At 38.5% G+C, this 26,510-nt stretch overlaps 1 protein-coding gene and 1 pseudogene across 1 annotated transcript; both read left to right on the plus strand.

Annotated features, from left to right (window-relative positions):
* Positions 1-3,225: 3,225 nt before the first annotated feature.
* LOC114890389 (28S ribosomal protein S10, mitochondrial-like) lies at positions 3,226-3,828 on the plus strand. The gene is given in 1 exon segment (XM_029213762.1): positions 3,226-3,828. A coding segment is annotated over 1 exon segment (603 nt).
* An 18,743-nt stretch (positions 3,829-22,571) lies between these two features.
* On the plus strand, positions 22,572-26,178 carry LOC114891293 (annotated as a pseudogene).
* The last annotated feature ends 332 nt before the right edge of the window (positions 26,179-26,510 follow it).

Genomic DNA, 26,510 nt, shown 5'->3' on the forward strand with positions numbered 1-26,510 from the left:
CTGTTGTGGCCTCTCCCGTTGCGGAGCACAGGCTCCGGACGCGCAGGCTCAGCAGCCATGGCTCACGGGCCCAGCCGCTCCGCGGCATGTGGGATCTTCCCGGACCGGGGCACGAACCTGTGTTCCCCTGCATCGGCAGGCGGACTCTCAACCACTGCGCCACCAGGGAAGCCCTCCAATTAATTTTTATCATGTCAAATTTCTACCCTATCTGGTCTTTGGGGCTTTCTCCAACTCTGAGAAAATAAAGGAAAACAAAAGTACTGATGGTACCAGCATACATGGCTCCATGGCTCCACAGACCATTTCAAAGTTCCCTTTAACTGAAACTTACTTCTTTTGTTCTAAGAAGTTCAGCAGGCTGCATAACTGCCTTCTGCTGAAGAGCTTTAAATAATCCCTGCCACACACTATTTTTGGTATCCAGGACAATAGATTATTATAGGCAAAAGGGAAAATTCAGGGCAGTACTCCAAAAATAGGCCATCTTATTTTGAAATGAATTATCTCTTACTTGGTCCCAGGGTATCTTGCACGGACAAAAAAATTCCCCAGGAGAGCAAAGCAAGGACCTTGATGGCATTTTGGGGCAGCAAGTTTGGTTTTATTCTATTTTGTTCACTCTTTAAGTCTGATCAATTTCCTGTGTTCATTTGCATAACTTTACACCTTACCATGTTCCCCCAATAACTGGATAGTCTGGCAATTTCAATTTAGCACTCTTAACATAGCTCTTATTTTTTTAGCAAAGCCCAGAATGCTAAGAAAATTCCAAGCAGCAACATCTATGTTCTCTGCCTTGCTATATTATTTGTGTTTTAATAGATGTATGAATTTATATACATATTATTATACCATTTGCAAACAAGTATACAGCAGCAACATCACAACTCCACAGTAGCCAGTCTTATGCTAAACACTTTTATTGGTGTCTCTAATTATTCTATATATAGACAAGTTACATTTCTTTCACTATTTACCTTCTCTTAGAAGAACAAATTCAATTGAATTTACGTCAGCCTGCATTTTTGGAGCAAGTACAGTGTTCTACGGGACAACATGCTAGACACTGACTACAAAAGTGGCATGCACATGCTCCCCTTCTTAAAGAGCTTTCAGGCAAAAAAGTGATACAAACATGCAAAAGAAACCCATTCCAAAATGTGAGGATAATGTAAGTACAGATGCAAGAAGGACACAGATGTGGAGGTAATCTTTTCTCTTTGGGAAGGGTAAGGAGAAGCTACTGCGAAGAAGTGATCTTTGGTTTGGGCTCATGGCTTTTGCTTCGTAGGATGTTTTGTTTGGTTTGGTTTTGGTTTTGGGGCCAGGTTTTTGTTTTCTTTACAAGGCCAGGAATGCAATGGGGAAGTATAGTTCAGAAGAAGCTAACAAAGGGAATAGAGGCAATAGACAATGCAAATGCCTGGCATATTTGAGGGAAAGCATGTGTATCAATAGGAATATAGATATTGCCTACACTTTAAGCCCTTCAGGAAGAAGTGCCAAAGGTAAGCTAGGCAAAGAGTGCGAGGGGTCTTTTAGACCATATTTACCCACTTCCTTGGTTCAAGTGTATAGATATACAGGAGCACACAGGCAGAAACATTAGACTCTTCATCTTCCAACACATTCATCTTCAGGCCAGTTCCCTGCTTCCATGTGCAGGGAGGAAGAAAGGAGACAGAACAGAGAGAAGAAAAAAGTTGGGCTGGCAATCAAAAGGCTTAAATTCAAGCCTAAATCACTACCTACTAGTGATTGGATTTTCCATTTTGATCTTTCCTGAGCTTCAGTTGCTACTGAAGAATGGAAATGGAAATGAGGATAACTGCCCTGCCTACTTTATCAGGTGATTGTACATGTCAGTCCTAAGAATGAGCTGTCAATTCTGAAATCCCATTAAGTATTAGTTTTTTTACATGCATTACCTCTAATTCTTATGAAAATCCTGTGAAGTGAGACTTATTAATCTCATTTTTCAAATGATTAGAGAGAAATAAATGAGGTTTTTTTCTAGTTGTATTGAGATTTAATTGACATATAATATTGTGTAAGTTTAAGGAATACAGTGTTTTGATTGGATACACTTATATACTGCAAAATGATTACCACCATAGTGTTAGCTAACACCTCCATCACATCACATAATTACCTTGTTTGTATGTGTGTGGTGAGAACATTTAAAATCTACTCTCTTAGCAACTTGTAAGAACATAATATAGTATTGTTAACTATATGACCATGTTGTACATTAGATTTCCAGAACTTATTTATCTTATCACTGAAAGTTTGTACTCTTTCACCAGTATCTCCCCCTTTCTCCCACCCCCTGATAACCACAATTCTATTTTCCATTTCTATGAATTGAGCCTTTTTAGGCTGCACATATAAGTGATACATGCAGTATTTGTCCTTCTCTGTCTGACTTATTTCACTTACCATAACGCCCTTAAGTTTCATCCATGTTGTCGTGAATGGCAGAATTTCCTTCTTTCTCATGACTGAAAAACATTCCATTCTATATATATGTATGTGTGTGTGTGTGTGTGTGTGTGTGTATGTGTGTGTGTGTGTATGTTCCATATCTTGGCTATTGTGAATAATGCTACAATGGACATGGAAGTGCAGTTATTGCCTCAGTATCCCGTTTTCATTTCCTTTGGCTTTATCCCCAGAAGTGGTATTGCTGGATCACACAGTAGTTCTATTTTTAATTTTTGAGGAATATTCACACTGTTTTTCATAGTGGCTGCACCAATTTACTTTCCCACCAATAATGCACAAGGGTTACCTTTTTTTCATATCTTTGCCAATGCTAGTTATCACTCGTCTTTTGATAATAGCCATTCTAACAGGTGTGAGGTGATAGCTTATCGTGGTTTCGATATGTGTTTCCCTAATGACTAGTTGAGCATATTTTCATGTACCTGTTGACCATTTTTATGTCTTTTTTGAAAAGATGTCTATTCAGTTCCTCTGCCCATTTTTTAATTGACTGTTCTTCTTCTCCTGAGTTATATAGTTTTTAAGTACTTTGAACAATAACTGCTTATCAGATACACAACTTGCTTCCAGCTTTGTCCTTATTTCTTTTTTAACTTTACTGAGGAATAATTAAAAAATATAATTGTATGTATTTAAAGTGTAAAACATGATGATTTGATATACATATACATGGTAGAATGGTTACCAAGATCAAGATAATTAATGCAGAACGGCAAGATGGTGGCGCGAGTAGCGTTTGGGACCCTGGGATGGCGTCTCTGGCAGGGTTCGAGGAATTTTTCTGTATGCAGTTCTAGGAGCAGTACAGCCAAAAATGGTGGCCTTCTTCTCACCAATATGAAGTGGGTACAGTTTTCAAACCTACACATTGATGTTCCCAAGGATTTGACCAAGCCTACGATAACCGTTTCTGATGAACCAGACACGTTATATAAGCGCCTATCAGTTTTAGTAAAAGGCCATGATAAGGCTGTATTGGACAGTTATGAATATTTTGTTGCACTTGCTGCTAAAGAACTTGGTATCTCTGTTAAAGTACATGAGCCTCCAAGGAAAATAGAGCGATTTACTCTTCTCAAATCAGTGCATGTTTTCAAGAAGCACAGGGTTCAGTATGAAATGAGAGCACTTTACAGATGTTTAGAGTTAGAACATGTCACTGGGAGTACAGCAGATGTCTACTTGGAATATATTCAGTGAAACTTACCTGAAGGAGTTGCCATGGAAGTTACAAAGGCAAAATTAGAACAGTTACCAGAACACATCAAGAAGCCAATCTGGGAAACAATACCAGAGGAAGAAGAAGAAAGCAAGTCATAAAGTCTCAGTGACCACTTGTGCTGGGATGTGAAGTGAGCATGTCAAGTGGAGGGAGTCTCCAGTGAAGACAGTTTCAAGTCACCCTGACTGCTCTCCTTAGGCTGCACGGCCTGATCAGTAGAAAGCAGGGATTGGAAGTTTACGATACACCAGACTATTGTGCAGGAACCACTTTATCTATTCTTTTATACATGTCATTGTTTCAGTTCGGATTTTAACAAATGTGAGCAAACCATTTGGACCACTCTGTACCAAAACAGTCAAATTCATGTTTTGTTATTCCACTGTTGTTCAATTATTAGTTTGTACTGATTGTGATTTGTATCATTTCATTCATCTAAAAGTGAGTGTTTCAAATATTCCTCACACACATTTCTTTCTTTTGAGGGACCTAGAAGGAAACTTTGGTTAATTTAACACTGAGCAGTTAAAGTTTTTTATATTTACCTTAAAGCAGGCTGGCATATGCTAGTTTGGGGGTGGTGACCTCCAAGTTTTACCTCATGTAAGCATTACATTCTTGAAAATTGATATATTTTATAGCAGATCAAGCACATTTGTGGCATGCGCTGAACTCTTCTGTAGCCCAAACCCTTTCAGGGCTGCCTAGAAGGGTCACTATAATGGAATATGAGCTCTCAAGAAATTACTGTATCATTTCATTCATCCTGTAATTCATTTATTCAATAAGCTTTTCTTTTGTTGACTTTGCACCCAGCACTATAGTAAATACCAAAAATTGAATAGCAATAACAGCTTTCAAAAATTGTGCAAGGCACAAATAAATACTTTTCCTTATTAAGTTCCATGCTGATAAGACCTCTTTCTTTTGGTGAATAGCACTCTTTTTGTTTGGGGATGTCTACTTTTCCATAAAATTAAATAGTAGTTAAAGCTCTGAAAGAGGCAAGATGACAGTGGGCTGAGGTTGTTGGTGTATCAACCCCAAGGGAGTGATACGTTTCCTTTTTACAGCAGAATCCGGCCCATGTCTTTTGTGGTTTCCTTCACATCTTTGGGGTAGTTATGACTTCTCAGTTTTCCACCCTTAAACTGGAGTCCCTGTTCTCTTTTCCCGACCTGCTATCAGGTATGAGTGTTCTGAATGCACACTGCTCATGTATCAGACTTACATTACTGTCATTAACATGAGAAGAATTACATCCTTGTGCCCCATGACCTCATTCTGTTTGCAGCTCAGTTGTCGACTGTGTCATTCACAAATGCCTAAAGCCTGTTTATCCCAGGTATAAGCCTCAGGATTAAGAACTAGTCAATAAAGCAAGAGCAGTGTAATAGTAACTGTGTCTAGCAAAGCAGCCATTGTGACTCATTTTCATTTTGAAAGAAATAATTCTTTAAAAATAAATGTAGACCCACACACACACAAAAAAAGGATAATTAATGCATTCATCACCTCACAAAGTTAACTCTTTTTTTTGTGGTAAGAATGCTTAAGATCTACTGTCAGCAATTTTTAAGTGTACAGCACTGTATTAGTAACTATAGTCATCATGCTGTCCATTAGAACCTCAGAACTTATTCTTATAACTGAAAATGCATACCCTTTGACCTATATCATCTCATTTTCTCCTATGCCCAGCCCCTGGAAACCAATATTCTATTCTCCATTTCTATGAAAGTGGCTTCTTCAAAAAAGATTCAACATATCTCTATCAAAATTTTGGTGCCATTTTTCACAGACATAGAAAAAATTGTCATAAAATTCATATGGAACTACAAAAAACCCTGACTAGCCAAAGCAGTCCTGAGAAAGAAGAGCAAAACTGGAGACATCACACTTCCTGATTTCAGGTTATATTACAAAGCAATAGCAATCAAAACAATGTGGTATTAGAATAAAAACAGATACATAGACCAGTGGAACAGAATACAGAGCCCAGACATAAACCCATATGTATGATAAACTAATTTTTGACAAGGGTGCCAAGAGTACACAATGGGAAAAGGATTGTCTCTTCAATAAATGGTGTTGGGAAAACTGGATATCTAAATGCAAAAGAAAGAAACTGAACCCCTATCTTACACAATTTGAAAAATTAACTCAAAATGAATCGAAGACTTAAATGTAAGACCTGAAACTGATACTTCTAGAAGAAAACATATGGAAAAAGCTCTGGCATTGATCTAGGCAATGATTTCTTAGATAAGACAGCAAAAGTACAGTCAACAAAAGCAAAACTAAACAAGTGGGACTACATCAAACTAAAGAGCTTCTGCACAGCAAAGGAAACAATCAATAATTTGAAAAGGCAACCTACGGAATGGGAAAATATATTTACAAGCCATGTGTTTGATCAGAGGTTACTATCCAAAATATATAAAGAATTCATACAACTCAATAGCAAAAATAAATAAATAATCCAATTTTAAAATGAGCAAAGGACCCAAACAGACATTCTTTTTTTTTCATTTGTTTCCTCTCTGACCTTTGTTATTTCCTTCCTTCTACTTACTTTGGGCTTTTTGTTCTTTTTCTACTGTCTTGAGGTGTAAAGTTAGGTTGTTTACTTGAGATCTTTCTTATTTGATAATATGAGCATTTATCTCTATAACTTCCCTCTTAGCACTGCTTTTGCTACATTCCATAAGTTTTGGTATGTTGTGCTTTCATTTTAATTTGTTGGAAGATTTATTTTTATTTCTGTTTTGACTTTTTCATGACCCATTGGTTCAGAACATGTTGTTTAATCTTCACACATTTGTGAATTTTCTAGTTTTCTTCTTGTAATTGATTTCTACTTTCATATCATTGTGGTCAGAAAAAGGCACTTGATATGATTTTAATCTTCTTCAATTTATTAAGACTTGTTTTGTGACCCAACATATGCTCTATCCTGGAGAATGTTCCATGGGCACTTGAGAAGAATGTGTATTCTGCTGGTGTTGGATGGAATGTTCAGTAAATGTCTTTGTGATTGTCCAACCTGCTTTCTTCTTAGTGGCTGTCAGTAGCTGATGGTGTGCCTAGACCCATCAGTGTCCCACAGGGGAGGATGGCACTTAGCACCTAGATGCAAGTTGGTTGGAAGCCAGACTCTCAGGCAGCAGCTGGGAAAGTATGTAGTTAGGCCCCTTTCAGGTAAAACTTGGGAGTTGGGCATTTTTGCCTGCTCCCTCTGTGCTGAACTCTGGAGGGATAGCCAGTTATTAAATGCTTCTTTGTTTCCTGCAGTCATGTGGAACACCTAAATGGAAGCCAAATTGACTATCAGAACAGGCTGTCTGGAGACCTGTCCTTTGGATGACAGCCACAAAAGCTAGGGTACAGATGTGTGTACAAGATCCTTCCAGGGAGATACTGGTGACTCAAAGTGGCCCATTTTGTTATGCATATTTTCTTGTTTGACCAATGTGTAAGAGTCACTCAGTTTCTGGATTTCTTTCTGAGGGAATTGCCTCACATTTGGTGTGTATTTGGGAGGAGGAGTTCAGGAGCCTCCTATATTGCTATCTTTAAAGACCACATTCAGGGGACCTTAAAGATAGCAGAGGAGTGAGACCTGGAGATTGCCTTCCTCCCCACAAATACATCAGAAATACATCTATATTTGGAACAACTCCTACAGAACACCTACTGAATGCTGGCAGAAGACCTCAGATCCCCCAAAAGGCAAGAAAGTCCCCACATACCTGAGTAGGGCAAAAGAAAAAAGAATAAACAGAGACAAAAGAATAGGGACGGGACCTGCACTACTGGGAACGAGCTGTGAAGGAGGAAAAGTTTCCACACACTAGGAAGCCCCTTCACTGGTAGACATGGGGGTTGGGTGGTGAGAAAGCTTCGGAGCCACAGAGGAGAGCACAGCAACAGGGGTGCAGAGGGTAAAGCGGAGAGATTCCCTCACAGAGGATCAGGGCCGACCGGCACTCACCAGCCCGAGAGGCTTGTCTGCTCACCCGCCAGGACAGGTGGGGGCTGGGAGCTGAGGCTCGGGCTTCACAGTACAGATCCCAGGGAGAGGACTGGGGTTGGCTGCATGAACACAGCCCGAAGGGGGCTAGTGTGCCACAGCTAGCCGGGAGGGAGTCCGGGAAAAAGTCTGGAGCTGCCCAAGAGGCAAGAGACCATTGTTTCGGGATGTGCGAGGAGAGGAGATGCAGAGCACTGCCTAAACGAGCTCCAGAGATGGGCACGAGCCGCGGCTCTCAGCATGGAAACCAGAGACAGGCATGAAACGCTAAGGCTGCTGCTGCAGCCACCAAGAAGCCTGTGTGCAAGCACAGGTCACTATCCACACCTCCCCTCCCGGGAGCCTGCGCAGCCCGCCACTGCCAGGGTCCCGTGATCCAGGGACAACTTCCCCGGGAGAACACAGGGCACGCCTCAGGCTGGTGCAACATCACACTGGCCTCTGCCGCTGCAGACCCGCCCTGCATTCCATACCCCTCCCTCCCCGCTGTCCTGAGTGAGCCAGAGCTCCCTAATCAGCTGCTCCTTTAACCCCGTCCTGTCTGAGCAAAGAACAGACGCCCTCCGGCGACCTACACGCATAGGTGAGGCCAAATCCAAAGCTGAACCCCAGGAGCTATGCAAACAAAGAAGAGAAAGGGAAATCTCTCCCAGCAGCCTCAGGAGCAACGGATTAAATCTCCACTATCAACTTGATGTACCCTGCATGTGTGGAATACCTGAATAGACAATAAATCATCCCAAAATTGAGATGGTGGACCTTGGGAGCACTGATATATATATTTTTTTCCTTTTTCTCTTTTTATGAGTGTATATGTGTATGCTTCTTTGTGAGATTCTGTCTGTATAGCTTTCCTTTTACCATTTGTCCTAGGGTTTTGTCTGTCCGTTTCATTTTTTCTTCCTTTCTTTTTTTTTTTGGTATAGTTTTTAGCACTTGTTATCATTGTTGGATTTGTTTTTTGGTTTGGTTGCTCTCCTCTTTCCTTCTTTTATTATTACATTTTATTTTTTTTAATCTTTCATAATTATTTTTTATTTTAATAACTTTATTTTATTTCATTTTTTTCTTTCTTTCTTTTGTTGTGTCTCCCTTTTCTTCTGAGCCATGTGGCTGACAGGGGCTTGGTGCTCCAGGCGTGTGTTGGGCCTGTGCCTGTGCCTCTGAGGTGGGAGAGCTGAGTTTAGGACATTGGACCACCAGAACCTCCCGGCTGCATGTAATGTCAAACGGAGAAAGCACTCCCAGAGATCTCCATCTCAATGCTAAGACCCAGCTCCACTCAATGACCAGCAAGCTACAGTGCTGGACATCCTGTGCCAAACAGCTAGCAAGACAGGAACACAACCTCACCCATCAGCAGAGAGGCTGCCTAAAATCATAATAAGGTCACAAACACAACAAAACACAGCACCAGACGCAGTCCTGCACGGCAGGAAGACAAGATCCAGCCTCATCCTCCAGAACACAGGCACCAGTCCTCTCCACCAGGAAGCCTACACAACCCACTGAACCAACCTTAGCCAATGGGGGCAGACATGAAAAAACAATGGGAACTGCGAACCTGCAGCCTGCGAAAAGGAGACCCCAAACACAGTAAATTAAGCAAAATGAGAAGATAGAGAAACACACAGCAGATGAAGGAGCAAGGTAAAAACCCATCAGACCAAACAAATGAAGAGGAAATAGGCAGTCTACCTGAAAAAGAATTCAGAGTAATGATAGTAAAGATGATCCAAAACCTTGGAAACAGAATGGAGAAAATACAAGAAACGTTTAACACGCACCTAGAAGAACTAAACAGCTAACAAACAATGATGAACAACACAGTAAATGAAATTAAATATTCTCTAGAAGGAATCAATAGCAGAATAACTGAGGCGGAAGAACGGGTAAGTGACCAGGAAGATAAAATTGTGGAAATAACTACTGCAGAGCCAAACAAAGAAAAAAGAATGAAAGGAATTGGGGACAGTCTCAGAGACATCTGGGACAACATTAAATGCACCAACATTTGGATTATAGAGGTCCCATAAGAAGAAGAGAAAAAGAGAAGGCCTGAAAAAATATTTGAAGAGATTATAGTTGAAAACTATAATTTTTCATTTCATGAAAACTATAATTATCATTTTCATCCAAAATGAAAAGAAATAAGGAAACACAAAGTTTAAATGATCCATTAAACAAGATGGACTTAATTGATATTCATAGGACATTCTATCCAAAAACAACAGAATACACTTTCTTCTCAAGTGCTCATGGCACATTCTCCAGGATAGAACATATCTTGGGTCACAAATCAAGCCGTGGTAAATTTAAGAAAATTGAAATCATATCTAGTATCATTTCCGACCACAGCACTATGAGACTAGATATCAATTATGGGAAAAAATCTGTAAAAAATACAAACAAATGAAGGCTAAACAATACAGAACTTAATAACCAAGAGATCACTAAAGAAATCAAAGAGGCAATCAAAAAATACCTACAAACAAAGGACATTGAAAACATGACCACCCAAAACCTATGAGATACAGCAAAAGCAGTTCTAAGAGGGAAGTTTATAGCAATTCAATCCTACCTCAAGAAAGAAAAAACATCTCAAATAAACAACCTAAACTTACACCTAAAGCAATTAGGGAAAGAGGAACAAAACAACATCAAAGTTAGAAGGAAAGAAAAAATAAGGATCAGATCAGAAATAAATGAAAAAGAAATGAGGGAAACAATAACAAAAATCAGTAAAACTAAAAGCTGGTTCTTTGAGAAGATAAACAAAATTGAGAAACCATTAGCTGACTAATCAAGAAAAAAATGGAGAAGACTGAAATCAATAGAATTAGAAATGAAAAAGGAGAACTGACACTGCAGAAATACAAAGGATCATGAGAGATTACTACAAGCAACTATATGCCAATAAAATGGACAACCTGGAAAGAATGGACAAATCCTCAGAAAAGCACAACCTTCCAAGACTGAACCAGGAAGAAATAGAAAATATAAACAGACCAATCACAAGGACTGAAATTGAGACTGTGAATAAAAATCTTCCAACACCTGGACTGAATGTCAATACTATGACATAGTATGAGTGTGTTTCGTGTTTGGTAATTGCAGTCACTGTTGCTTTTGTTGTGGTCATCCGTTTACAATGCTTGGTGTCAGTTTACCTCTTGTAAAAATAAAATACAGTGTGTGTGTGAAAAAAAAAAATCTTCCAACAAACAGAAGTCCAGGACTAGATGGCTTCACAGGCGAATTCTATCAGACATTTAGAGAAGAGCAAACACCTATCCTTCTCAAACCCTTCCAAAATATAGCAGAGGGAGGAACACTCCCAAACTCATTCTGCGAGGCCACCATAACAAACCAGACAAAGAAGTCACAAAGGAAGAAAACTACAGGCCAATATCACTGATGAACATAGATGCAAAAATCCTCAACAAAATACTAGCAAAGAGAATCCATCATCACATTAAAAGGATCACAAACCATGATCAAGTGGGGTTTATCCCAGGAATGCAAGGATTCTGCAATATACGCAAATCAATCAATGTGATAAACTATATTAATAAGTTGAAGGAGAGAAACCATATGATCATCTCAATAGATGCAGAAAAATCTTTCGAAAAAATTCAACACCGATTGATGATAAAAACCCTCCAGAAAGTAGGCATAGAGGGAACTTACCTCAACATAATAAAGGCCATATATTATACACCCACAGCCAACATTGTTCTCAATGGTGAAAAACTGAAACCGTTTCCTCCAGGATCAGGAACAAGACAAAGTTGCCCGCTCTCACCACTATTATTCAACATAGCTTTGAAAGTTTTAGCCACAGCAATTGTAGAAGGAAAAGAAATAAAAGGAATCCAAATCAGAAAAGAAGAAGTAAAGCTGTCACTGTTTGCAGATGACATGATACTATACTTAGACAATCCTAAAGACACTCCCAGAAAACTACTAGAGCTAATCAATGAATTTGGTAAAGTAGCAGAATACAAAATTAATGCACAGAAATAGCTTGCATTCCTATACACTAATGATGAAAAATCTGCAAGAGAAATTAAGGAAACACTCCCATTTACCATTGCAACAAAAAGAATAAAATACCTAGGAATAAACCTACCTAAGGAGACAAAAGACCTATATGCAGAAAACTATAAGACACTGATGAAAGAAATTAAAGATGATACAAACAGATGGAGAGATATACCATTTTCTTGGATTGGAAGAATCAACACTGTGAAAATGGCTATACTACCCAAAGCAATCTACAGATTCTGTGCAATCCCTATCACACTACCAATGGCATTTTTAACAGAACTAGAACAAAAAATTTTAGTTTGTATGGAAACACAAAATACCCCGAATAGCAAAGACAATGTTGAGAAAGAAAAAGGGAGCCAGAGGAATCAGGCTCCCAGACTTCAGACTATACTACAAGGCTACAGTAATCAAGACAGTATGGTACTGGCACAAAAACAGAAACATAGATCAATGGAACAGTATAGAAAGCCCAGAGGTAAACCCATGCACATATGTTCACCTTATTTTTGATAAAGGAGGCAAGAATATATAATGGATAAAAGACAGCCTCTTCAATAAATGGTGCTGGGAAAACTGGACAGCTACATGTAAAAGAATGAAATTAGAACACTCCCTAACACCATACACAACAATAAACTCAAAATGGATTAAAGACCTAAGTGTACGGCCAGACACTATAAAACTCTTAGAGGAAAACACAGGCAGAACACTCTATGACATAAGTCAAAACAAGATCCTTTGTGACCCATCTCCTAGAGAAATGGAAATAAAAACAAAAATAAATGGGATCAAATGAAACTGAAAAGCTTTTGCACAGCAAAGGAAACCATAAACAAGATGAAAAGACATCCCTCAGAATGGGAGAAAATATTTGCAAATGAAGCAACTGACAAAGGTTTAATCTCCAAAATTTACAAGCAGCTCATGCAGCTCAATAACAAAGAAAACAAACAACTCCATCTAAAAATGGGCAGAAGACCTAAATAGACATTTCTCCAAAGAAGATATACAGATTGCCAACAAACACATGAAAGAATGCTCAGCATTACTAATCATTAGAGAAATGCAAATTAAAACTACAATGAGGTATCACCTCACACCAGTCAGAATGGCCATCATTAAAAAATCTACAAAGAATAAATGTTGGAGAGGGTGTGGAGAAAAGGTAACCCTCTTGCACTGTTGGTGGGAATGTAAATTGATACAGCCACTATGGAGAACAGTATGGAGGTTCCTTAAAAAACTACAAATAGAACTACCATACGACCCAGCAATATACTGGGCATATACCCTGAGAAAACCATAATTCAAGAAGAGTCATGTACCAAAATGTTCATTGCAGCTCTGTTTACAATAGCCAGGACATGGAAGCAACCTAAGTGTCCATCGACAGATGAATGGATAAAGAAGATGTGGCTCATATATACAATGGAATATTACTCAGCCATAAAAAGAAACTAAATTGAGTTATTTGTAATGAGGTGGATGGACCTAGAGACTGTCATACAGTGTGAAGTAAGTCAGAAAGAGAAAAACAAATACCATATGCTTACACATATATATATGGAATCTAAAAAAAAAAAAAAGTGGTTTTGAAGAACCTAGGGACAGGACAGGAATAAAGACACAGACATAGAGAATGGACTTGAGGACACAGGGAGGGGGAAAGGTAAGCTGGGACGAAGTGAGAGAGTGACATTGACATGTATACACTACCAAATGTAAAATAGCTAGTGGGAAGCAGCTGCATAGCACAGGGAGATCAGCTTGGTGTTTTGTGACCATGTTGAGGGGTGGGATAGGGAGGGTGGGAGGGAGACACAAGAGGGAGTGGATATGGGGGTATATGTATACGTATAGCTGATTCACCTTGTTATAAAGCAGAAACTAACACACCATTGTAAAGCAATTATACTCCAATAAAGATGTTAAAAAATAAAAAAAAAGACCACCTTCAGAAATAATTGAGATTAAATAACTTTTCTGAAAACCATAGATTTAGAGGGTAACAATTTTGGACTGAACTTACTCTGTACTCTGATTCATTCAAAAGTTGATACCCATTCCTTCTTACCCCCAGATTATCAACTGAGATAATGTATTTCATTGTTTTGTGTGAGGTTAATCAGGCTTCAAATGTAGGTATTGTGATTGTTGCCTGATTGATTACTGAGACTGTTCTGATATTCTGCAAACACATTGATAGTTTAAAACTGTCAGATGAAATTATCAGTAGAATACAAAACTACAATGTAGCGGTAAGTATTTTGACATAGTATACCCTGGGCTATAACCTTTGGTATAAACTTTTCACTCCTGCTTTGTTTGCCACATGTTAAATATGACTGAATGTTTAGATTCAATCTGTATAGCTAGAATACCTAGTGAGGGTTCATACTGTTGCTGAGAGTCCAGAGTCTTATAGTGTTGGGGCATGGCAACTAATAACAATGAGTCATCAAGTAAGGAAGTCATTTTCTTTTCAGTTTTCTTTCAGTATATTTGGATTATATGAAAAAGGGGATCTGATGTTTGTGCTATTTTTCCTTAACATCTCCTTAATACTTGATAGTCCCCCCTTTTTATGAAGGAAAGGTCAAATTCAGGCTCATATCTTTCAGTAGGAAGCTTTATTTCATGAGTTCTTTTTGTAAGATAGCTCTGGTTTTGTTTATTTTCATCGTTATCTTTTATTTATGGCAACTGATTCTGGTTTTCCAGGTTGTAATATGTTATTTATTTTTATAATAAATTTATTTTAGTAAAATAAAGGTCAGTTGATTTAAAGAAATACTAAGTAAATAATAGCTCACATAGTACCTAGTTATGGCAAAAAATCATCAAGATAGTTTACAAATGACAAAGTGTATGAAATTATAGTTTATTCCAACTGCCTCAATTCACAAATACAAGTCTGAAGTGAAAGTTTAGTTTGAGGCAAAAAATAAAACTAGTAGTGGTATCCTCTGTCTTTGTTGTCTCCATCACACCAACCTCCCTCCCCAAGTTCTGAAGATCTTTTCCTCCTTTTCCATTCTTTTCTCTCTAATACTTTCTTTTATACTGACCAGCTATTTCTTTTACTGAAATTTAGGTGATTCACTTGTATCTATTGTATCCGATTCACAGTGTTGGCAGGTACATGTTAACTTGATTGCCAAGAAGCTTTCCCATCATTTAAACCACAGAAAGGTTTACATTCAACTGAAATCCAGATGTTCATAACTGAAGATATTTTTATTTTATTGACATAAAAGTTTATAATACTATTTTTTATATTGACAAGTTCAAAACAGTAGTTATGCTTGATTTTAAGGAACTCAACTAAGTTGGAAACATTATTTACATCAAGAGTGGTAGTAGCCTGAGATAAATGCTGTGAACATAAATGCAGTTTAATTCAATTAATGTTTATTAAATGCAAACTATTTGCCAGTCACTGTGCTCAGCATTGAAGATACAAGACAAATTTAATATCCGAATAGCTATAATTTACTGGGCATGTTTAATTTATTATGCCATTTGCCTCTTACACCAACCCTCTAAGATAGAATACTGTTATCCCTATTTTATAGGTGAAGGAACTGGGGTTCACAGAGTTTAGATAACTCATCCAGTGGCACACAGGTAGCAAGTGCCAGGGTCAGAGGTTTAATCTGTTTGAGGCTAATCCTCATGTTCTTTACATTCATGTTTTACCTGTCTGAGTCCCAAATTCTAGTAGCTTATAATTTAACAAGGTGTATATGTGGTTTCTGCCCTCAAAAAACTAACAGGCTGTTTGCAAAGGGAAAAACCTGAAATATAAAAAAGGAAGAATAATAATTTGGAATATTCCAAATACCAAATGAATATAATATCCATATACATGGCCAGTGTTTGAAACTGCATTGAGGGTGAACACATTGGAAGAGTTCTCCTGCCTCAACCAGAAAGGAAGTCTAGGGTTCAAAGAAGCAAAGATGATTTGAAAAGGTGTTTAAAGCAGAACAATGAGAATGTGTAAAGGAATAGAAGATTAGAAGAGAGAAGCCAGGGAATGTTAAACAGTCCACTATAGTTAGAGCAGAAGGTATACATTAATAAGCAGAGGGACAAGAATAGAAAGGTTGACTGGGGCTAGGTCAAGAAGAGTTAGAATGCCAGGCTTTGGGTTTTGTTCTAGAGGTAAGAGATCCACTGAAGGCTCTTGGACAGGGGGAATGTGTGAGGATCATGCTTTAAGAAGATCCATCTTTCAAGAGCATGCAGGTTAAGTCAGGAGGGGAGAGGAGTGAGGAAACCACAGCCATGGAACTGCAGTAGCTTGAAGATGAAAGTTTGGATTGAGAGGTAGCTATGGAACCAAAAAAGATAGGACACCTCTAACCATTCAGTGATCACCCAGAGATTATACATCCAGGGTCCCCTCCAGGTTCTGGATTTCTAGATCTCCTCTTTAGAAGAAGGCCATGATAAGGAGATTAGGGAGGAGGTGAGTAAAATTCCCACCAAGTTAAGAATACAAGAGGAAAGAAAATAAAATATCATAAGATGATGTAACTCAGGGATAAGTAAGACACCAATGCAGGTGACCCTAAAGGCAATACTTTAGAGAACTAGCAGGTGGGGATGGAAAACCCTTGCAGTCAGATAAAGCCATATAGGCATGGACTACACAAAGAGGAATGAATATGCATATATGTATATATGAGTATATATATAATATATATGTGTGTGTGTATATATATATATATATGGCAAACAATGATTATTCAGTAACTTTCTGAAGGTCTTGCTGAAACCAAGACTGAGGAAAAACATCATTTCAGATCTTTGGAATTCTGCTTCAACAAGGTATTATCTAGAGTGTGTTTGCTGCATATTGCCAGGAAAGTATTATATGGTTTGAAATAGCTGCCTGTTCTGACATGTAACTGCTGTGTAGTAATTTGCAGTCCTGTATATTTTGTGTTTGCCTTATTATATGACTGTCCATTTATGAACCATAATTAGGACCTAGTAAGCTATAAATAAGGTAGAGTTTACTTTCTGGCAAATTCTTTAATGTGACTGATTACCCTTGGCACAAAAACTACAGTTGCAAGAGCTTCTTAAATAAAAACTGCATAATGATCTTTCCATCTGTCAAACTCACATAATTAAAGGCATCAGCAGTGCATAGAATTAGCACTTAAGGTTTTGTTCACAGGTTTGGATAGCATCCATCATCAGTTTGACAGATGGAATTGTTTTTTCTTTATTTCTCAATTTCGCTCTTGTTTCTGTGGCTACATAAGTCCCTACTGAGGGCCCATTGGAAGACTAAGAAACAGGGACCTGAGATAATTGACTACAGGCAGAATCCGTTATCTTGCTTCATTATTTATCACCAGACATAAGCTGAGACTCTGTGTGCCATTAGAGGGGATCAGTCTGCCCTGTTATCCCCTTGGCATGGGAGAAAGCTATTATAAGGGCACACAAGGACACTTGGCATTCTCTAAGATGAAAAGAGGAAAAGGTGAATTATTTGCTTCTTGGTGGCATTTTCTGAGCATCTGCTATATACTTGACTCTTAGAGTCACTACAAGAATTACAGATGCCATCACTTTCACCTGCATATTCTAGCTCTAGTTGTCATATTAAATAATAATAATAGCCAACATTATGAGTGCCATGTCACAGGCACAATCCTCAAGCATTTTTGCATTTTACAGATGCAAAAGAGACAGCTAAAATCTTGCCCAAAGTCACATACTTAGTAACAGAACCAAAATTTGACTCTCTACTCAAAATAGTCTACATAAATAGAAAAATATGGTTAAGTAGTTGGCAGAGAGATTTTTTCTTTCCCATACATGGAAGAATGTCCATAAGGAAAAGAGAATAGAAAATTAATAAATACATTATTCAACTCAAGGTGTAAATACAGGCAATCTTCAAATCAGTAGAGGATTATGTCCTTAAAATGTATTTGTAAATTAACTGTTTGGCATTTATTCATAAAATCATATGATGTCTGGGACTTGTTTCAAAATAGTGAGAGGGGGTGAGGATGAAGTAGTATCGGTTATCAGTTAATATTGTTGAATCTGGGTGATGAGTACATGAAGGTTTATAATACTATTCTCTCCACGTTTGTATATGTTTAAAATTTTTCATAATAAGAAGTTTTTAAAAAGAAACTGATGAAAGCCTAGCAGCTTCTCTATGGAGAAATGTACAGATACATATATGTAAATGCATATATGAAACATTACACACAAAATTCCCAAGAACTTTTGTTGCAGTGTCAAACACTGACTTTATACAATCTGTCTCAAATTGTAAGAACTCACTCAGATGGCTATCATATTGCAAGAACTGGTTTGAGAGGTAAAATAGTTTCTAAGTTCCCTTTTATCCCTGAGTCCATGAATATCTGCTAGGCGCTTGTATTATTCTGGGTTCTCCAGAAAAACAGAACCAATATTTTATTTGTAAAATATTTACATAATATATGATAATAGGATAGATAGATAAATAGAGATTTATTGTAAGGAATTGGCTGGAGACCAAGTGGAGATAATGGTATAAGTTCCAGCCCATGTCCAAGTCTGAAGGCAGGAGAAGAATAATGTCCAACTCTATCAATCAGAGAGCAAATACTACTACTTCACCTTTTGTTCTCTGTTCAGGCCCTCAATGGATTGAATGATGCCAACCCACATTGCAGAAGGCAATCTGCTTTACTCTGTCTACCAACTCAAATGTCAGTTTCATTCAGGAACAGCCTCACAGACAGATCCAGAATAACCAATAACTTCTATTTTCTCTAGCATGTCTTATGCTATGTCATTAGCAAAAAATGGCAATGATGAGAGGAGGGGATGGGAGGTCAGAGAAGAATAGAGAAGGTATGAACTGGTAGTTACTGTGGATGGAAGATCAAGTTTATTGGAAGAAGAGATTTCTGGGCAGTGTCAAGGACTCAGGTGAGGCAAACGAACAGTATAAGTCTGCCTGGCGGTGTAGTTTTTCTCTGCCATCTACTTAGTTGCTCTGGTGAAGGCTCAGCAAAGATGAGTGATGGGTTCATTCAGGATGGGGTTTTTTCAGGGAGATGTGTTGCAGAGGTTAGGGCCAGGGACTAATTGTGATATTTGACTGCAGAATCCAAGCTAGATAACCATGGAAGTGAAGGAAGGTAGAGAATAATGGCTATAAAGGAAGTGGAGAAATCAATGAATTAGAAGTAGGAAATCTGTTTAGTGATATTGTATTTTCTCTGCTATTGGACACCCAGAAGCACCTGCTTTATCCACAGACAGTAAGCTCTAAAACGGACCATAGTGCCATCTTAACTATAGAGATGAATATATCTTCCCAGAAAGGTTATTCCACCCCAAACCCATTAATCCAGAGGCTAAAAAACATTCCCATTGTCTCCTGAAACAGCATCCAGATAGGAAAATTCAAATCACTTTGCTGTTTTGGTGAGCATACTGATGACTCCTAGACCTAACTTCCTGCTTCCACCCTGCTCTTCATGCCTCATTACTAATCAGTTAAAATGGTGTCCAGAATAGCTCGAAAGGACCACCTTTAGTTATAGATTTGGGAGAGGAGGTTGGTGCTGAGAAACGTGGCTTGTGCTAAGTAGGACTAAAGATCTAAATGTCAAATGCTAACAGAAATTCACCGAAGGATCTGCTTTAAAAATGGTGGAATTCATTATTTTCAGAATCTTAATTACTCATTATTTAAACTTTCTGGATTCTCTCTGCATCAAAAACACATGCAAGATTTATTCTGCACAAGTATGTCAAGTAATGCTTTCTGACCAAACCAAGCAGGCTTGATTTAATGACTGTAGGGATGGGCCTAGTCCCAACTGCATTAATTGGTAAAATATTTATGACCCATAGTATTATAATGTATGTGCAAACATAAGTGAGATGTTGAGTGACCCAGATATCACCGAGAGTGCCTTGTCTGGGATTGGATTAATTCCGCTAGACCTCATTCTCTGATACTGTTTGGTGCTGAGGACAACTGAACAGAAACTCCAGAGAAGGGACAAGAAAGAAAAAGCTGGGAAGACCCCCTCAAGCCTGTATGCCTAAAATCTACACTTAGCAGCTCACCTTCATGCAAATATGAAAAGGATATCAATTTGCGTCTTGCCTACTATGTGTCAGGTTCTTTTATATCCATCATTCTGTTATAACAATAACATTGCAAGGTAGATGTTTGCCAATTAGAAAACTAAGCTTAGCAAGGATAAATGACTTGCCCAAAGTCATATGCTCAGTAGGAGGCAAGCCATGGTTCCAACTTAGGTTTGTCTGGTTCTTGAAGCTCTGCCCCAATCCCTGTGCTTCTTTGAGAACACCCCTTTCCCTATTGTCATATCTGTTCTTCCGTCCACCCCGTGGTGATTTGCATCTCCTTTAAGGCTGTTTGTCACATTCCTTGTACCTGTTTTCACCTTGATAAAAATGTTGGAAGGGGCAGGAGACAGCACATGTTCAAAATTGTCCACATAATCCCCATTGTCTCTCTTGAGAAAATGGCCTCAAGAGAATGGAGTAGATCATATTCAATTCATTTATTTTATTCATGATGGCTTCACCAGTTCCACTGCAAAAGAAAAAGGACATGAGGAACTGACAGATTAGCTAATAATCCTGATTATTAATTTATTTGAATTTATTTTATTATAACAATAAATTCAAAATATTTGACTTGTGATCATCACTTAAAAATATTTAAGGGGCTTCCCTGGTGGCGCAGTGGTTGAGAGTCCGCCTGCTGATGCAGGGGACACGGGCTCATGCCCTGGTCCGGGAAGATCCCACATACCACGGAGCGGCTGGGCCCGTGAGCCATGGCTGCTGAGCCTGCGTGTCCGGAGCCTGTGCTCCGCAACGGGAGAGGCCACAACAGTGAAAGGCCCGCATACGGCAAAAAAAAAAAAAATTAAGAATGAGTAAGATAATATACACTAAAAACTGTGGAGTGTTTGTAAGAAAAGTAGTGAACAAAATCCAATAGTAGCTTTATTAACAACATCCAACTTCTGCTAGGTCTTACAAGCCCTTCCTACTGAAAATGTGGCAGTCTCAGCATCCCCTTGGAGCTAGTGAGAAATACAGAAGGTCAGGCCCTACCCCAGACCTCCTGAATCAGAATATGCATTTTAACAAGATCTCTAGTTTATTTGTATGTACATTAAAGTTTGAGAAGCATTGTTCTAACATATTTACTTTTCATAGTCAACACGCAAATGTACGTGGAATCCCTCTTTCTGGAGTAGTTTTTGAAATAGTAGAAAGAATAAGAGTTTAGGTGTCAGACAGATTGGTGTCAACATTTACTAGTATTGTGACTTTGGGCAAGTTATTTAAACCTCTTTAAGTCTGGGAGTCTTTATCTGTAAAGATGAGAAAAGATCAAAATGGGGCAGAGTGGAAGCTAAGAGTAACATGAGGCAAAACGTGACAGGGGAAATGGATTTTGACAAAGGATCTACTAGAATGGAGAGGTGGAGAGCAGAATCTGAAGAATACTCCTTCACCTGTTAACTGGAAATGTATACCTGTACGATTTGGATGACATTTAGGAACTAAAAGAGATAAATTTTGTCTGTGGTTTTACTATGGCTTTTTGCCTTTAAGCAGTTTTAGTTTTAGATAAATGGTCATATACTATCGGAAAGCAACAGAAAGGGTGAAACGGAGGTGACTTAAGGATAGACAATCAATTTAAGCGAAACATTCATATAAGCAAAACAAAAAATTATCTTACAAAAATATATCTGCATAATGTATCTCTCACAATTACTCTGTGATCAAATTAATTGGATTCTTTCTATATACAAAAGCCTATAATTTTTTAAAATCCAGTTTGCCAAATTCTAATGATTTTTTAAAATTCACCAGAGATATTATCTTTTTCAGGCAGAATAATGGTTTAATCAAATCATCTCTAATTTCTTTGATCTATTAATGAGTCCAAAAATGAGAAAATGAAATAGAGGTTCATCTATTTCAGCGTTGATTAAATAGAACAAAAAGTTTAAAATTATGTTATTGGAGATACTGTTCAAATAGTTTCCCAGACAGATGATTTTTTCATATTCTCTTGCCAAAATATGGATGCTGCAAGTGTTTCTTTGAATGGTAGCATGGCAGCAAATATTATTAAGGCAGTGTTTTTTAAATGAGAAGCTAATAATCATATTAATAATAAATTGGAAAACACTCTTCCCACTCTATCTGACATTGTCCTTGCCCCCTTTTTTATTGGGATATCTTGCACAAATACATTACCTAGAGTTCCAGGTGCAGGTAAACAGATGTCTCCAAAGTAACATGAAAAAAAAAAAAGAAAGCCTTACCATTATTTGATGGCTGTTGGGACAAAAATGCAATAATATGCTATATTTTTAATGGATCAGCTTGTGTCAGCTTGGATATTGGCATGGAGACTATTGTTTTTCTGACCAAAGGAGTCCAATAATGTGAAATTTAATACATTTTATCAAACCCTTGACAATCCTGTGCACAAAAATTAAAAAATAAAATGCCATTACACAATACCGGCACCTATGCACATAAAGAAAAACGATAAAAACAACTTTGTGCGACCTAAGGCATTCTGAAATTTTAAAAAAGCTTCATTCTAGGAAGCGGTCGAGCGACGAGGGGACGTAGTGTCGCCGGGTCTCCAGCAGCTGCCCAAGAGCCGCCTGACGGACCACCTGCCCAGTCTGCCCCGCCTGCCCCGCCATGGCTGAGAGTGGCTGGGACACGCGACGGTGCTGCGCAAAAAGGGCCCCACGGTCGCCCAGGCCAAGTCCAAGCAGGCCATCTTAGCAGCTCAGAGACGAGGAGAGGATGTGGAGACTTCCAAGAAATGGGCCGCCGGCCAGAACAAACAGCATTCGATCACCAAGAACACAGCCAAGCTGGACCGGGAGACTGAGGAGCTGCACCACGACCGGGTGACCCTGGAGGTGGGCAAGGTGATCCCGCAGGGCCGGCAGAGCAAAGGGCTGATGCAGAAGGGCCAGGCGACGAAAATCAACGAAAAGCCACAGGTCATCGCGGACTATGAGGGTGGCCGGGCCATTCCTAAGAACCAGGTTCTGGGCAAGATCGAGAGAGCCATCGGCCTTAAGCTCTGGGCGAAAGCCATTGGGAAGCCGATCGCAAAGGGGCCAAGGGCGACATGAACACAAAACCTCGAAATCAGTGCATTCCGGCTGATCTTGTCTGCCTGGTTCCCCTTGACCACCAGCGCCAGCGTGGGTCTCTTCACGCGGCCACGCAGAACACAGGACGGTATCCCTGCCCGGGAAGCCCCTCTACCAGTACCTGCTGTCAAACTCACAAACAAAACCTTGCAAGGTGTTTGCTTCTCCTGATTATTTTCCTCCCTGTCCCAGTCCTTCACGTGGGGTGCAGAACGCTGCCTTCCTCACCCCCGGGGTCTGCCCCGTCATGGGTGTGGCTCCAGGGAGCTCGGAGGGGGACCACCTCGCACAGGGTGGGCAGCCACCGTCTGGGAGAGGAGCTGCATCTTCATCCTGGCTCGTAAAGAAGCTAATAAACATTTGTTGCCCTTATAAATAAATAAATAAATAAATAGCTTCATTCTAATTTTAGCAAATCAGCATACTTTGTTTACTCCTTAGACAAAAGCTAGAACAGAAAAATGATTCAAATAAAAATGTTATATCAGAAACTAGAGGAATAAGAGCAAGATTTATAGCACATATTTCAAAGTAAGGAGATTATAAAAATCTAAAACAATGCATAATTCATGACAAATCTTGGCATATTTGAAATGTCTTTGAATATTAATTGGGTACCCACATAGAAGAAGTTTCTATAAATTCTGTCCTATGATGAACCTATGGAGAACCTTTTATATTTATATAATAATTGAGAAGTGCTTAAAAAACTGAATTGAAAAGTTGGGAGTACCTCATAAGAATGATTTTTGAATCATAAGTACATTTTTTAGATTTTGGAAAAGTGGGAAGGGTTGTATGTTAATGATGATTACAAACTGTTGATATGAGGCTTAAAATTGCCTTAACAACAAATGTCATCATTTATCATTTAATGATATCCACAACATAGATGCACCAGTCATGTTGCCACACAAAATCCGTGGACCATAAGTAATCTCTCTTAGAAGGCTATTCCAGCCTTCAAATCTCTATGTGGTCACTAAATGTTTTGAGATGGAGTTGCCCCATAGCCCATTGGTACATTTATTTTAAACTCTACGGGCAAGCAGTAGTTAACTATGAAAGTCATGCAATGACTAGACCGTAGCAAGAAAGTTGCCTACAGCAAATAGAATATTTCTTTCTGGAAATATAACTTGTGTAATGATCAACCATATATCTTTTGGGAATCATATTATTGAACTATTAACATCTAAGTAGTATATGTTGAAAAATAGTTTTAGATGGAAGTGTTGGTCAGAAAACAGAAGATTTAGACAGTTGGGTGAGCTTAAGATTATATTATCCAAGACAGAATAATTACTGATAATACTTAATAGATATTGCTGATTTTCCTTTACGATAATAAAGAAACCTATGTTGTGACAATTAATTATTCCAGGCATTCATATAAGTCAAGGTAAATCAAATTCTCTTCTAACAGACTTTCTAAGTATGAAGACAGAGATCAAACAGTGATCCCCTTCGTCATCACAAACATGTGCCACATTGTTCAGGATCCTGGCTGTATCCGTTTCCTAGGGCTGACATAGCAAAATACTAAACTAGGTGGCTTAAAACAGCAGAAACGCATTCTCTCACAGGCTGGAAGTCTGAAATCAAGGTGTCAGCAGGGCCATGATCTGTCTGAAGGCTCTAGGGGAGGATCCTTGTTCGACTCTTCTAGTTTCTTGTGGCTGCTGGCATTCACTGGCTTGTTAATGCATAACTCCAATCTCCATCTGTCTTCACATGGTCTTCTCCACTCTGTTTCTGAATCCAAATTTTCCTCTTCTTATAAGGGCATCAGTCATTACATTAGGGCCCAACTTAATTTGGTATAACCTTATCTTAACTTGATTATATCTATAAAGATCTTATTTCCAAATAAGGTCACATTTTGAGGTCCCGGTGTTATCTTTTTGGGCAACACAATTCAACCTATAACACTGGCCTAGTGTTAAGTAGTCCAGAAATAGTCATTCACTTATTCATTTACAAATGTTTATTTATATTCATTGAGTGTCTATTATGTCAGGCACTGTTAAGAACAAAATAGATCACGTCCTTACCCTTAAAGAGCTTATGGTCTGCATTCAAACCAAATCCTATAGCTGTATATACTTTATATTTTTAAATTATATGTAGTTTATAATTTAGCAAAATCTTTTAATCTACATTTCTGTGATCAGTCTTCATAATATCCTGCCATATATGCTGTTAGTAGCTACTTTTTTTTTTGGCATGAGGAAACTGAGGCTTAGAGAGGTTAGTACTTGTTCAAAGCTGCCTATCTGGTAAAAGCAACCAGAGTTGGAACCAGAACTGAGGTAAAAACACAACAGCATATAAAATGGTGGATTACATCCACCTGCCATTTATAATTAATAACAAGGAGCATTACTGCATATTACGGTGTTTTACAATTCATCATATAGAAATAGGATTAAAAAGTAAAGAACACTAGCTTATAAAGCAAAATTTGTTTATTTTGACAAATTTATTTCTAATTATTCATGATACTTCAGCAAACGTTCTGTGGTATATTTTCTAAAAACCAGTGTAACACCTTAGGAGTGGTAAGAGGCTGTTGTAGGTTTTCACTGAGGAATAAAGTGAAGCTAGATTTTGATATGAATTCATAGAATCATAGTTACATCAGAATTTCAGTGTTAATATGTTGAAAGGAATCTTGAATGTCATTCAATCCCACATCCCCTCCACAACCAGTATCTAAAAGGAAAATTATGGCAATGAAGAATGAAGAAACATGAGCATGGTGTAGTTATTCCCCTATAGTTAATCTAAGTAATGGATGATATTTTGTATCTTCTAAACTTTAGTGAGTAACAAAAGTATGTCAACTCTTAATGAACCATCATCATATCTGATGAGGTCATAGCGCTGGCAGGGGGTGGGGAGATGGTGAGACAGTGGATGAGCCCAGATTATATTCCACAGTTGTGTGTGTGTTTTCAATCTTTCAGACTTGTTTCTGACGCGCTCACTTATGAGGAACACTTTAGCAGACACGCAGTCCTTAGCCCCCTGTGACAAAGCTGCTGCCAGTGCTGAAACCGCCATTAAGAAACAGAGAAGAAAGCATTCAGGACTGAAACCGAGGTGATAGAGACATGGGCTCAAAATCAGCCAAATAAGGCAGATGACAAATGGAAGCATATACTACTCACTTTACAAGCCCCTGCATTATATAGCAAAAATAATGTCATTTTAGTTTGTCAATAAGAGGGGTGAGGGAGGAGAATGAATATGCAGGAGAAGGAACTAGAAAGAAAATTCTGGGAAGGTAAGCTGCTGCTCATAGGCAAACAGGGCACATTTTGATTAATTTTAAAAAAGAGAGTTACATGTTTCAATGACAGTGAGTCTTTGGGTCATCTGCATGCACAAGTGGGGACATTTCTTCTTATTCTCCCAATACTAAAGGATTGCCTTATGAGCAAATTAGCTACTTTGGGACTATGCATCC

Source organism: Monodon monoceros, unplaced genomic scaffold (assembly GCF_005190385.1).
Source record: "Monodon monoceros isolate NGI ecotype Baffin Bay Population unplaced genomic scaffold, NGI_Narwhal_1 Super_Scaffold_11, whole genome shotgun sequence".
In the NCBI taxonomy this organism is placed as follows: Eukaryota; Metazoa; Chordata; class Mammalia; order Artiodactyla; family Monodontidae; genus Monodon; species Monodon monoceros.